The following is a 12,812-nucleotide window of genomic DNA, read 5'->3' as shown; positions in this document are numbered from 1 at the left end:
GTTTTGGTAACATCAGGTCTCAACTTTTTTTAATTAATATATTTCAACACCGCTAAAGGAAATGAAAAAAGCTCCTTGTATCATGGCTTCAGATCGATGGCAGATTTTTGAATGTGAGTTCTAAATGCTATTATCACACTCATTCCAGTTCATTTTATTAGTGAAAATCACTTTTTTTTTTTTTTTTTTTTTTTCTTTTTGTTAAGCAGTAGCAGCAAAGGTATCTTTCATAGTATCAAGTAGAATATCAGCATGATGACGTTGGAAAGTCAGCATAGGACGAAGACGCACAGTTCGATCACCAGAGCCACCAATATTAACTCCTCGTTGGCGCATGTCAACTAAGAATTTGTCACGTTTAGCACCGTCAGGCAGATCGAAAGCGATAAAAGTACCCTGACCGCGAACATTCTTTATAGGTGTTGTTGATTGCATTTTGGCTAAATTGTCCTGCAAGTATTGACCCACATCTTTCACATTATCCAACAAATTCTTATCTTTAATTTCATTGACAATAGCAGCTGCTTGCATGGCACGGACTGGGTCGCCCATCCAAGTGTTGTACAAACGGTAAGGATGCGAGGGACGTAATTTGGGACTGAGATAGAAGCCAGCAGCTTGGAATTTCTTTGAGAAAGTGACCATATCGGGTGAAGAAGGTAAATTCCATGCCTCATGTGCCCAGAAGGTACCAGTAGCACCTACACCAGTTTGAACTTCGTCTACAATGAACAATACATCATTCTTTTGACAGATAGCTTGTAATTTTCTGAAATATTCAGGAGAGGCTAATTTTTTTTATTAAACGTTAGTAAATATGACTATCCATCGTTTTATCCTCATTTTACCGAATCTAACGATTCTTCAATTTTACTACTCGCGCACTTACCATGATTATCACCGCCTTCTGATTGAACAGGTTCAACTATAACAGCAGCTACAGGCTTCTTAGCATTCACAATTAAATCCTCCACCTGATCTAATGATTCCTTTTCAACTTGTTTGTTATATTCTACGTTTTCATTCAATGGGTATTTCAGTTGAGGGAAAGGTGCTTTGGGCCAATCAAAGGCGGGTATGTCAACCTTATGGATTGCTTTACTAGCAGTTGCTGTCAAAGAGCCAAATAGACGACCATGGAATGCTTGTGTAAAACTCAAAATGGACATATCATCAGGTGATCCTGGTGCTTGGTTGCGCATGCACGAGTTGAGTTCTTCAGGGTTGAAGTCGCGTTGACCGCGACGTTGAGCTGCTTTGTACATGAATGCTGTTTTAAAGGCGTTCTCGTTGGCGCAAGAACCGCACATGACGGTAAATACATTCGTCATTCCTTTAGGAGCGACAGCCATGAAAGCTTTTTCAAGGGAATCCACCCAATCGACGTTAGGATTTACACCAAGAGCGGCTCTATGTTTTGATGACCACACAATTATTATTTTTCATCCTTTTTGCTTGAATGTAGGCCAAGACTCTTTTATATTTTACCTGTTTGCCAAAGCTGTTTGAAAAGCTTGATTTTGTGATAAGGATAAGAATGCAGGATTATTGTAGCCAACTGGAATGGATGCAATTTGAGCAAAGACGTCGAGCAAAACATTTCCATCAGCATCAGTAATATAGTTTCCTTTGGAGTTTGCAAAGTCTATAGAATACAATAAGAGCACCCAAAATCGCAATGCATAAGTTGTTCATTGCTCTCGTCTCGGATCGCTTTATTCCAAGTAATACAACTATCCCTTACCTGCTACAAAAAAGGCAGTACGTGTATCTTGGTATTGGTCTAACTTGGTCAACAGCTCTTTAGATTTAGGCCCAGGTATAGCAGTTTTGACAACTGGTTTTGTAGGTTCATCTGGAAAGAAAGAAGACTTGACAGATGCAAGTGTTCGAGCGCGTATATGGTTTACTGCCATATAATTGACACGATTTATAACTGAGGGCCGGGAGAATCTTGACAGCATTTTTTATCTAATGTACAATAAAAGTAATAAAGCAAAGAGAGTTTTTGGCTAATGTAAGTGTTGTAAAAAGTAAAAATGGAAAAGGAGTGAGTAGAAGCTGTCATTTTTTATATGGTATTTTGCTATGTTAGTCGTGGGAATTGCCCACAGGGCTTACCTTATACGCAAGTAGAATTTGTAAGTGTGTTATTTTCCACACCAGCTTATATTGTCGTTTTGATCTCAAAATGAGAAAAGGAAATGATTTTACGCCTGCACCACACCGATTCAGCGCAATGACCCTATTGCTTTCAGAAAGTGATTGGTTCAACACCTCTGCGGAAAATTACACAATGTGAATGCACTCCTTTGAATGTACAAGCATTGAGGAAAATCATCTTAATGACCTATCGTAAGATTTCATAGGCTTAGACCCCATTTATTAAAATGATTTACAGATGGGGTTCATCACAAACCAACAGCATTTATCTCAATTCTTTCATAATCAAGATGAATGCGCAACCAATGCATTTCTGCCACTTTTGATCGCTGGAACACTTGTTGACAGTCAGGATCAAAAGATACTCAGTAGTACATGATTGCTTTCCTTGTACTGCCCGAGCGTGTCTTTTTTTTTCAGAAGCATGTTTACAGATGGAACACATAACTTTATTCCGCCTTTTTACTGTTACAACCAAACAGTTGATACGCTGTTAGTGGGTGGGTAGACTACAACAGTTCTCGCGTCTATAATTTACGAGTAGCTTCCTATTACTCTCCTACATACAGTATACGCAACTTATAATATTCAGCACATTTCACTTCCATTCGCAGTGAAGAGTTCTTCCATTTTTATTTGTTTAGTGTATGCGTAAAAATTCAACAGTCATGGAAAGTATTCTGATCAAATCATTGCAGAACACTAATCACGGAAGGGTTCCAACTGCTCGGAGGAGTCTCATCAATGCCTATTCTTAAGACTTACATAGCCATCAAATACCATTTCTGGCATCTTTGTTGCTGCATTCTTGTCATCAAGTTGTTACTAAGAAGTTTCTCATGTTCCTATAATGGCAATAGCTATCATGGAAGATGATACTATTGCCGTGGATCGAGCCATTTTTGGTTTATTCGGTACATCAGTACTCTAAACCGAACAATGTATATATCAAAAGGGCAACAGTTGGAAGACTGACTTCACGTATCGTCAATTAGTGTTCATTATTCATTTCAATGGTGAGTTTAAGTATTTGATGTTTAACCAGCACATAACTATCAAGTGTACTGTAAAGAGTAAGACATTAACAATATAGCAACCATCAGCAAATTCGATCGATGTTCAGTTTAACTACGCAAGAAAATGGACAAGTGCAAAATAAGGTCAATATCACAACGGCTGAAAAAAGATATAAATGAGATGAATAACCTTGTTAAATGAAACTGGCAATCTCTTTTTATTTGTTGTGTCCCTACATGTATGACCTTAATCTCCAGAGTTCGTTGTTTTTCAGTGCTTTTCGCTTTTAAATACAGCTATGGGAGAGTATACAGAAAATTCAAAACAATCAGTACATCGTCTTAACGGGTAGCGGACAACACACTTTCGTTTTCATTTAAACGCAAGCCACTCTAAGTGTTTATCATGATAATCACAACGTGGTAAATCAGCACAAGAAGGATTGAACCAACGTCTTATTCCAAGCTAACAGGGTGCTTTATAAATAAAGCACAATAAACAAATAAACCAGGTTTATACCTCCTAAATATGAAATTTAAAAGAAAGGATGTGCTCCAAGTAATATAATACACGCCTCGATTTAATGTTCACCAAAATTCAAAAACCTTACTGTTACGGCAGCACTGAGAAAAGGAATTGCCTGTAATTATTATTTGATGGTTCAGTTAGTGAACGTATTCAATTTATTCTAAAACAATAAGCTTTTTACTTGGAATACTGCTCAAAATTGAGTCATCATCAATAAAGAATATTTTAGTACGAGAATCCTAGGTTGTGTATGACTGGTAGCTCATCACGCAGAGTTTCAAGGTATACCACCACTTCATGTGGAGACCACTCGTGACATAATTCTTTTCGGGAGGTATTATCCAAGGCTCCAAAACCTTTTACCGAAGGAAAATTTTAAACTTTCAATAGCGGAATATTTACGTGTTTATTTGACACTTGCCTGTCATCTTTTCGCTTAATTATTTATTATTATTTTAATTTTTTTTCTTTCTTTTTGTGCCAAAACTCATCCGTACATCATGGCAACATCGAACGTACGATCGCGTTCAACGAATAATAAGAAAGCGAAGAAAGATACAGCAGCGCAGAAGCCCTCAGCAAATGCAGCTCCTGTTAGCGAGACCACTGTCCCCAAACCGTCACCTTCAGAAATTAAGGCTGTTAGGTAAAACCAATGAACTATTTTCTTACTGAAGCCTTAGTGTTTCTTTCTTTATATGTATTGTAAAGAAAAAGCTTTCTAAATAGTTCTCTTCTTTGGATAGAGAAGCGCAATCATTCTTGAGTGAACAAGGAACTTTTACACTATCACTATTATCGGCATTCCGTATCTTATTTATCATCCGTTGTTGCTCTGCACTATTCAGAATTATCGATGATTGTGACGAAGTATATAATTATTGGGAACCTACACACTATCTACTATACGGTTATGGACGTGAGACATGGGAGTATTCAACAGACTATAAGATCAGAAGTTGGGCATTCGTATTTGTGAACGCAGTTATTGGAGCCGTGTCCAGAGTGATCGCCTCCACAAAGGTAGAAAGAGATTAAATAGGGAAAGAAAGTGAACTATGCAATAATAGCAGCCAATAACTCAATAAGAAATGATCTGCTCTATAGCTACAAGTGTTTTACCTTATCCGTCTATTCTTGGCAGCGATTTGCTCATATGTTGAAGCCAGATTTTATCGAACAATTACAGAGGAGATCAACCCACATGTGGGACACTACGTTTACGCCATTTTATTCTTCAGTGCAGGCATGTTCAATGCTTCCACAGGTAAGTAACAATCTGTTACTGTATGAAAGCATCGTTGATACTTTTTTTGGCCAGGAAAGTCTGACGCAAATACAAATTTAATTGCATAGCTTACTTGCCATCGACGTTTGCCATGTACTGTGTATTCATGGCATTCTCTTATGCTTTGAGACCAGTCTCTGATGTGGATAATTCTCGTACATACAAAACAATTTTTTGGATTGGATTAGGTGCTATCGGTGGCTGGCCATTTGCTGCGTTGATCGGTGTTCCCTTCGCCATTGAAGAATTACTTATTTTTGGCCGTGATACAATGAAGAAAGAAGACGGTACTATCGTTCGTTCTATCGCAAGTAAAAACTGGCGTTTAAGACGACTTGTCCGTTTAATGGAAGCTACAGTTATTTGCGGGGTGGGCATTGCTTTTATTGTCATGCTCATGGATCAAATGTTTTACCGTCAATATACTGTTGTTGCTTGGAATATTATCAAATATAATATTTTTTCTGCAGCCGAAGGTCGTGGACCTGAACTCTATGGTACAGAGCCATGGTATTACTATATATTGAATGGTGTCTTGAACTTCAATATTGCATTCTTGTTAGCTTTGGGTTCAGTAGTTTGTGTGGTAAGTCCAACTCAAGTAGCTTACGTTGAATCAGCGAAATAATGGTTCCTTTTGTATTCAACTTTATGCTATTTCCACAGCTTATCACTGCCTACATTGATCGTAAACGTGTACCAGGAAAAACTAAAATGGATCAAGTATGGCCCTATATTACATTAGGTCTAAAACTCATCCCCTTTTATCTCTGGTTTGTTGTATTTTCCTTACAAGCTCACAAAGAAGAACGCTTCATGTACGTTGCTTATCCTGTTCTTGCTTTAAATGCTGGTATCTCTATCTACTTAATCCGTAGTTGGATCAGTCGATTCACCGGATACATGGGTGCCAGTCCCAAGGTTCGTGTCCTTGTCTTCCAGTACACTGCCGCCCTTATTCTTGCCGTCTTTGCCTCTTTATCCGTCTCTCGTATTTTGGCCACTTTGACCCGTTATCGTGCTCCCTTCGACGTCTACAGCTCAATTTGGAAGGAACAAGCTCCTGATCAACTTGTCAACCGCAACTACATCCAAGAAGAGTTTCCTAACGATGTTGACCTCAAAACAAAGAACGTATGTGTGGGTAAGGAATGGTATCGCTTCCCCTCACAATTCTTTTTGCCAAGTGATACGCGTCTTCAATTTTTAAAGACAAATTTTGAAGGTCAATTACCCAAAACATTTGAGGAAGATATCAAAGTTGCCACCTATGAAGTGGATGGAGAGGAGAGTTTTTATAGACGTCGTGTTTATGGCTGGTATGGTGCTCGTAAAGCACCAGAAGGATTCAACGATTTGAATCTGGAAGATCCTAGCGTCTATGTCAGCGAGGAAGAATGTGATTACCTGGTAGACACCAACTTCCCCCTCCGTCCTGAGTCTGATCTCGAACCTCGTTATATTGAAGATACAAAGCATTGGGAAGTGTTAGATTGTTATCCATTCATGGATGCAGAAAACTCGCATCCTTATTTAAGAGCCTTCTGGGTCCCAGGTGCTCCCGGTATTGAATGGGGAGATTATTGTCTTTTAAAGCGAAAATAATGGGTCAGATCAGATTTTGTAATATTTTGTGATCATTTTAAAAGTATTGTACATAGTTCATACAAGTAGAAGTAAAACCAGGTTTTTTTTTGTTGAAAAAAAAAACCCCCAAAACAACTGTGGCGTTAATTGATTTATTTACGTTTTGCCATCGTGACAAATGATTCTTGTGAAGATAAAAAGAATAGGTATAGTTTGTAGAATAAGCAGAATTTTTCAATGTTAATAAGTAAGAACCATCTTCATAGCTGTTATGAAATTGGTGTCATTCTATTGCGATAGTTGCCAAAGGTTAAGCCCATCCCTGAAGATGCTGAGGAAGCAGAGGAAGTTTGTCGACTTATCTGGGGTCGTTTGAAAGAAGAGGGTATCGATGCGTTAAAATCTTCTAGGCTTCTGTCATCATCCAAACAACTTCCTTCTCGAACTGAGACATTTGACAATATCGATTGTCGCATTCTAGAATGAGATATACCATTGTTTATCGGCAGTAATTGCGAGCCACCCGTAGCTGTTGTAGCTTCAGTTATTAATGAAGTTGCTGGTGTCACAGACGTTGTTATCTGCGAATGAAGGGGTTGATGCCTGCTAATATAGGATTGAGAATAACGAGGTAGGGAAGAGGCATAGGTATCATTGGTTATAGCACTTTCATCATTGGTTTGAAAAGAAGATGATGAAATAGCAGCTGCACTAGTAGTTGGTAGCGGTAATTGAGATGATGAAGGGATTAACTGTTTTATACTTTTGCGTTTGTTTCCAAAGATAGAAAGTCTTTTAATTGACTGCCTTAATCGTTCCATAATGCCCGCATTGTCAGTTTCGCTCAATAGTGTAGGTGTCTGAACTATTTGCCCAGCTGAATAATTTTGCGGTTGTGTTCTGATGAGCCATTCTTGAGGATTTTCCAAATCTTCCGTGACCCAAGGTTGAACCTACAATGATAAAGCCACATTGTGAATTTCAAGTATTAAATCTAACAGCTCAAAGTAAATTTTCGCTCAGAATGAACTTAACTACCTTGACTTGATCTAATGTGATCCGATCTTCAGGATTTTTTGTTAATAACCGCAAAAGTAAATCTTCTAGATCTTTTCCAATTTCAAATCCGACATCTTCTTTTTTAGGAAATCTTAAAGGTTGTGTGGGTATTGTGTCGAATAACTCAAACTCTGTTGAGGCCAAAAAGGGACAACGCCCAAAAATAAAGCAGTAAAGTGTCACGCCCAATGCCCAAACATCTATTGGCTTTGATATTCGTAGTGTTCCTGCAGTATGTGTGCTGAAGTTGTCTACAGCGGAGCATAGTTCAGGAGCGAAAAATGCAGGCGTCCCCACAGTTTCAGATAGCTCCTTTTCCATCTTTGACAATTCATTTGGAGTTGGCGTTCTTTTGTTATAGGCTGCTAACAATTCATTATAGTAAGATACACCAAAATCAGAAATCTTGGCCGTCCCATCTTGTGTCAACAGTAGGTTGGCTGGTTTAATATCTCTATGAAGCACTCCCTGATAATGTACTGAATCATCGTAAAATAAACTGATATGTCAATCATCTACTTCTTAATGTAACGCTAAGCAGAGCAGGTAATAGCTTACAGTAGTCCAGACCGTTCACAATATCCCGAAATATCTTTCTAGATTGCTCACTCGACATGATTGGTTTATCATTATCATCTCTCCATTCAATCTCTCCATTTTCGGTATATTCTAAGGCCATATATATTTTTCTATTTTCTGGTATATCAATGACCTCATAAAGTCGCACCACGTTTGGGTGAAGGCATTTTTGTAAAATCAATATCTCCCTTATAATCTTCTGCTCATACTCTTTTGGTGCGTTGTTATCTGACCCATTTTGATGATGGCTTCCCCTTAACAAACCATATCCCATTTGTCTTTTTCGATTCCTTTTATCGACTATTTTCAGTGCCTAAACGAGAAATAAATGGAAATAGAAGCAATTTGATTCAGTGAATGAAAATGAATAGATGAACAATAGGATTCTTTTATAAACTTGTAGATAGAATTATATGTCTTACAACCAGTTCCCCAGTTTGAATATTTTGTGCTAATTTGACTTTACCATGAACGCCTCTTCCAATTTCGTTCAAAAGCATGTAGTTGTTAATGAGTTTATTGCCTGTTTGCGGATCGTAAGATTTAACCAATGTCTTTGTCACGATAACCTTTGACGTGCCGTTTCTTAAATGATAAGGCAGCTCAGTTGTCATTACTGTTCTATATTACTGAAACGTTTCGAGAGGTTTCGTATTTTGCAAGGAAAAAAAAGACTTGGGTTTCACTTTTCTGGTTGTTTGTAGTTGTCTGCTGATGAGCAATCGACAAAGATTGAAAGTACAATTTATGAATCGGCGAAACAAAAAAAAAAAATGTTTTGAACAGTATCAAGAGAAAAGGAATGTAACAGAAACAAGCGCAGTTGATAGAGTTCATTTTTTTTTTTTCGCTCAGCCAAAGACGTTAAGAATTTGGATTAATCCTCCTTTGGGCATTTTTATCCCCTTATTTACCACTCACATCCCGATGAGCTACTTTTTTCTTTGCCCTCTTTAATACTTTTACCTCTAAAAGTTATCGGATATATACAAATATATGATTTTGTACTTCTGGTTTTGGTCACTTATCATTGCAAATCTTTATATAAAGAGTGTCGTGCAAGCTTCGATACTCGTCATTGTTAGTAGCAGTTTGGTATAAACTGTAAGTCTTTGAAGCCCAGTAAAAACCCATTTAACAGAAATTTCTATCGTTTAGGGAAGTAATGAAACTTATGCCGATCGTGCAGCAGCGTTTGGACCCCGCTTATCCGAAAATGGCAAGGTAGGATACCTTGTAGAGCCTTCCTCTGACCGTACAGGCTGTAATCTAGTGTACCCGCCTATCTCTACAGATTGGATTGCGTTGGTAAGAAGAGGGGGATGCTCGTTCGTAACGAAGGTTAGGAAGATGCAAGAGTCTGGCGCTATTGCCGTTGTCGTGGGCGATCCCGAAAACCGTTCGGGTTGGGTGACAATGTATACACCAGGTTAGTTTACAGCCATGTAAACATTTTTCGTAAGCAACAGGATGCTGGATTCCATTCACCAATTTATCCGTTTTGCCTTTTTGTTTTACATGCAAAATTGTATGAACTTCCTAGATAATACCTCTGATATCAAAATTCCTAGTCTTTTCATCACTAAGAAGGAATATACCACGCTGCATTATTTGTCAAAGATGGCGGAAGACATGCCTTTGATGGTTATATTACAAGCAGATGGATTCATGACATGGTATGTCTACTTTAATCCTCACGTATTAAACGACAATTGAGTAGCATCAAATTGCTGACTACATAAGTCTTTTCGCAACCCTTGATCTTTAAACAGGCCATTGCTTGATTTGCTACTCATCATATTCGTATCACCCAGCATAGTGATGATGTTTGTATTATATTCTTGGCTCGTAAAACAAAAGAAAATGCGAAGACAAGAGATAGCTTCGTCAGAAGATATTGCAAACTTGGATAAAAGATGCTTTCGTCGCGAAAAAAAGTCATCAGCTGAAAATGTAACCGGCTACGATGATGAAGAAGAGTGCTCAATATGTTTAGAAAGTTACCGAGAAAATGACATGCTTAGAGTGCTGCCATGTAAGCACGCTTTTCACCTATCGTGTGTAGATACCTGGCTCACTACGCAAAAGAGATTTGTAAGTTTTTACTTTTGGAAAAATACGCTATAATTGGGTAATAGACTTTGCTTTTACGCTAACCTCCTTTTCCACATATAGTGTCCTATATGTAAACGTGATATTGCTTTAAAATCCACCATAGCAGCAGAAATAACGCCTTTATTATCAGCGAGATAGTTGCGTTACTGCCGTACCTCTGTTCTTACTGTTCCAATCTTTTTACAATGTTTTTCTTACAGACATTTGACAAATAAATTATCGCTATTATTATAATAGTCCTTCAAAATTTTGGCGTCTTGGCATCAAAGTTTGCCCTGTGATATACCATTGACAAATGACGTGATAATGGCGTTTCCTCTCAAAGAAAAGAGATCTCCTTTGTATTTGAATTGGCGTTTGAGAGATCTTTAAGCAGTCATACGTTTTAAAGCGAAGGTGAATCATAGTGAAATCACTGACCTTTCTGATCAACATAATACATGCGAGATTTGAACTCCCTGGTCTGTGTTCAATGCTCATGAACTTTTAGGGAGTATATAAGGTTAATGGACAATTTTAACATCCCTTTCTGTAGCCAATATTACGCCACTATACAATCATACGCATCGATCACAGAAAACAGCTACAGTTGGCGCCCTCACAGTGTACTTTTTTTTTTTTTTTTTTTTTTTTTTTTTTTTTTTTTTACCTCTGTCATCTTTTCTGCCAGACATACCTTGATATGTTACCAACTATACGCATGTTTACATTTAGATGGTCATACAACTGAGAAGGGCGGTGATCAATGTTTATCTAAACTTAAACACATGGAACATCCCTAACATTTTCTTTAAGCGTGCTTCATTTCCAAATATACTCTTATAACTATGCTTCATGATTGGGTAAAGGGCTCTATACCAACGCAAGGCTTTGCTTCAAAGAAATACTATGCCTAAGCTCCATTAGCATATTACCATAACCACTATCATTCTTCGGTTATCGTACTGCAAGACGTATCTAGGGAACCTCAAATGATGTACTTTGAAGCCAACATTGGTGAAAGAATTGTTCATAGCAGGTCGCCTTTTATAAACAGTTCCGTCTTTTTGAATGCCTCAAATTATACAGTGGGCTTTATTAACAGTGTGTAGATAGAGAAGCAAATCAACTGGGTGTAAAACCCCCCAATAGTTTGCAGCAAAATGGGGATTTATTCTTTTTAGGGAGAGCGTATACATACACAGCAACCATCTGAAACATTTAGAAGTCAATAATAAACCTTACTTTAAACAACTTTTTCTGTTCCTTAGCATAGCTCCAAACACAACGATACAGACTTTTCTATTATCATCTACAACACTATGACCGTGCTTCATTATTCATTGTATGTTTGATTTTAAATGAATCCGAAAGAAGCGGCCCGTGTCAATAAGAGGCGAAATCTGGGCGAATGAATTTGTGTCATTTAAGGGGAAAGGAGCTCTTCCGCAGCTAATAAAAGTCGAACAAGAAATTTAAAGTAGGAACAATGCCATAAATTACCTTTTTAAGGCCATTGACAACTTTTTTTCGTTTTTGTTGTCAATCAGTTTCTGTATAAAAAGCAACTGGCGCTATACTTGTTTTTTTCTTTGTTGATCTTTTTCATTTTCACTTTTGCTTAGAGCTATAAAGCCATGACTTGCAGTTTACAATACACTTTTGGACCAACCAAAGTCCAACCAGTGACAGAGACAACGAAATCACAAAGCTTGTCCACTACTTGCAAGCGTTACACCTCTGATAAACTCAATAAAGTTCGTTACGGTTTCGGCAGAAAGAAACACTTCACATTACCCAGCACAGCCACCGTTATCTCTGCTCCATTAGAACTGATGAGCTGCAGAAACAATGAAAAGTACGCTGCCATTGAAGATTGCTTTAGCGCACACGATATGAATGATAATACTCAACGTCAGCCTTCATTGACAAGCTTATCCACTGCAACTACGACTGATACTCTATTCTCACCTGGTACAGCTCTAGTGAGCTTTATCTATCCTGAAGACCCTTCGTTTACAGACTTGGAGAACATACAGCACTGTGTTAACTATGATAATGACAAAGTTGATGATCACATTAATGAAAATGACATCGTTACTACGCCTCCAACCGATCATCTAATCAGCAGATACACACCTGAATATTACACAACGTTACAAAAGTTATTGGGAATCCCCGCTGCCGAGGATAATAGTACAACAAAATCTTACACTAATACTGCAGTCCTCATTAGCCTTTCAACATGTGCCCTCGCTGCGGGTAACTATGCTAGACATAGGCGGCAAAAAGCACGAAAAGCAACAGCTTATCCATAGTTACATTCCAAAGGAAAGTAGTAGCAGTATTGATACAGTTCACTTATCCTTACACAACCTATTGCATTTGGCATTCCACCCATAACATTAAAGTGGTCTATCCATCAACTATACATATATTTATTGAATAACATACCCTTACATTATAGCTTATATACCATTTTTTAAACTCTTATACC

General features: G+C 37.9%; 6 protein-coding genes across 6 annotated transcripts; 3 read left to right on the top strand and 3 right to left on the bottom strand.

Annotated features, from left to right (window-relative positions):
* Nucleotides 1-201: 201 nt before the first annotated feature.
* BDF20DRAFT_904721 (4-aminobutyrate aminotransferase) lies at nucleotides 202-1,916 on the bottom strand (the record flags this gene model as incomplete). Its single annotated transcript, XM_053083071.1, has 4 exons — nucleotides 202-788; nucleotides 890-1,410; nucleotides 1,489-1,645; nucleotides 1,745-1,916. 4 exons carry the CDS (start codon nucleotides 1,914-1,916, stop codon nucleotides 202-204), a joined length of 1,437 nt encoding a protein of 478 aa, XP_052939163.1.
* A 2,240-nt stretch (nucleotides 1,917-4,156) lies between these two features.
* BDF20DRAFT_852247 (Alg9-like mannosyltransferase family-domain-containing protein) lies at nucleotides 4,157-6,687 on the top strand. Its single transcript, XM_053080067.1, has 5 exons — nucleotides 4,157-4,354; nucleotides 4,455-4,731; nucleotides 4,816-4,975; nucleotides 5,065-5,582; nucleotides 5,663-6,687. Exons 1-5 carry the CDS (start codon nucleotides 4,209-4,211, stop codon nucleotides 6,599-6,601), a joined length of 2,040 nt encoding a protein of 679 aa, XP_052939162.1. The 5' UTR covers nucleotides 4,157-4,208; the 3' UTR covers nucleotides 6,602-6,687.
* Nucleotides 6,688-6,852: 165 nt separating this feature from the next.
* On the bottom strand, nucleotides 6,853-8,835 carry BDF20DRAFT_815200 (kinase-like domain-containing protein; the record flags this gene model as incomplete). Its single annotated transcript, XM_053077055.1, has 5 exons — nucleotides 6,853-7,289; nucleotides 7,347-7,536; nucleotides 7,622-8,121; nucleotides 8,201-8,534; nucleotides 8,644-8,835. 5 exons carry the CDS (start codon nucleotides 8,833-8,835, stop codon nucleotides 6,853-6,855), a joined length of 1,653 nt encoding a protein of 550 aa, XP_052939161.1.
* Nucleotides 8,836-8,856: 21 nt separating this feature from the next.
* Nucleotides 8,857-10,519, top strand: BDF20DRAFT_289648 (uncharacterized protein). Its single transcript, XM_053075105.1, has 5 exons — nucleotides 8,857-9,301; nucleotides 9,380-9,650; nucleotides 9,765-9,897; nucleotides 9,994-10,315; nucleotides 10,397-10,519. Exons 1-5 carry the CDS (start codon nucleotides 9,218-9,220, stop codon nucleotides 10,472-10,474), a joined length of 888 nt encoding a protein of 295 aa, XP_052939160.1. The 5' UTR covers nucleotides 8,857-9,217; the 3' UTR covers nucleotides 10,475-10,519.
* A 45-nt stretch (nucleotides 10,520-10,564) lies between these two features.
* BDF20DRAFT_832696 (uncharacterized protein) lies at nucleotides 10,565-11,652 on the bottom strand (the record flags this gene model as incomplete). The annotated part of the gene is made up of 5 exons (XM_053078565.1): nucleotides 10,565-10,819; nucleotides 10,986-11,012; nucleotides 11,045-11,089; nucleotides 11,251-11,359; nucleotides 11,561-11,652. 5 exons carry the CDS (start codon nucleotides 11,650-11,652, stop codon nucleotides 10,565-10,567), a joined length of 528 nt encoding a protein of 175 aa, XP_052939159.1.
* A 300-nt stretch (nucleotides 11,653-11,952) lies between these two features.
* On the top strand, nucleotides 11,953-12,633 carry BDF20DRAFT_832695 (uncharacterized protein; the record flags this gene model as incomplete). The annotated part of the gene is made up of 1 exon (XM_053078564.1): nucleotides 11,953-12,633. One exon carries the CDS (start codon nucleotides 11,953-11,955, stop codon nucleotides 12,631-12,633), a length of 681 nt encoding a protein of 226 aa, XP_052939158.1.
* Between the last annotated feature and the right edge of the window lie 179 nt (nucleotides 12,634-12,812).

Source organism: Mycotypha africana, assembly GCF_025528875.1.
Source record: "Mycotypha africana strain NRRL 2978 chromosome Unknown BDF20scaffold_2, whole genome shotgun sequence".
NCBI classification, from domain to species: domain Eukaryota; kingdom Fungi; phylum Mucoromycota; class Mucoromycetes; order Mucorales; family Mycotyphaceae; genus Mycotypha; species Mycotypha africana.
This window is presented reverse-complemented; position numbering and strand designations above follow the sequence as displayed.

Bases quoted from the DNA above. Each gene is read 5' to 3' on its own strand.
- BDF20DRAFT_852247 (XM_053080067.1), top strand. From the start codon at position 4,209: ATGGCAACATCGAACGTACGATCGCGTTCAACGAATAATAAGAAAGCG. The intron at 4,355-4,454 runs GTAAAACCAATG...TTCTTTGGATAG, and splicing joins TCAGAAATTAAGGCTGTTAG to AGAAGCGCAATCATTCTTGA. The intron at 5,583-5,662 runs GTAAGTCCAACT...CTATTTCCACAG, and splicing joins TGGGTTCAGTAGTTTGTGTG to CTTATCACTGCCTACATTGA.
- BDF20DRAFT_289648 (XM_053075105.1), top strand. From the start codon at position 9,218: ATGATTTTGTACTTCTGGTTTTGGTCACTTATCATTGCAAATCTTTAT. The intron at 9,651-9,764 runs GTTAGTTTACAG...TGAACTTCCTAG, and splicing joins GGTGACAATGTATACACCAG to ATAATACCTCTGATATCAAA. The intron at 9,898-9,993 runs GTATGTCTACTT...ATCTTTAAACAG, and splicing joins GCAGATGGATTCATGACATG to GCCATTGCTTGATTTGCTAC.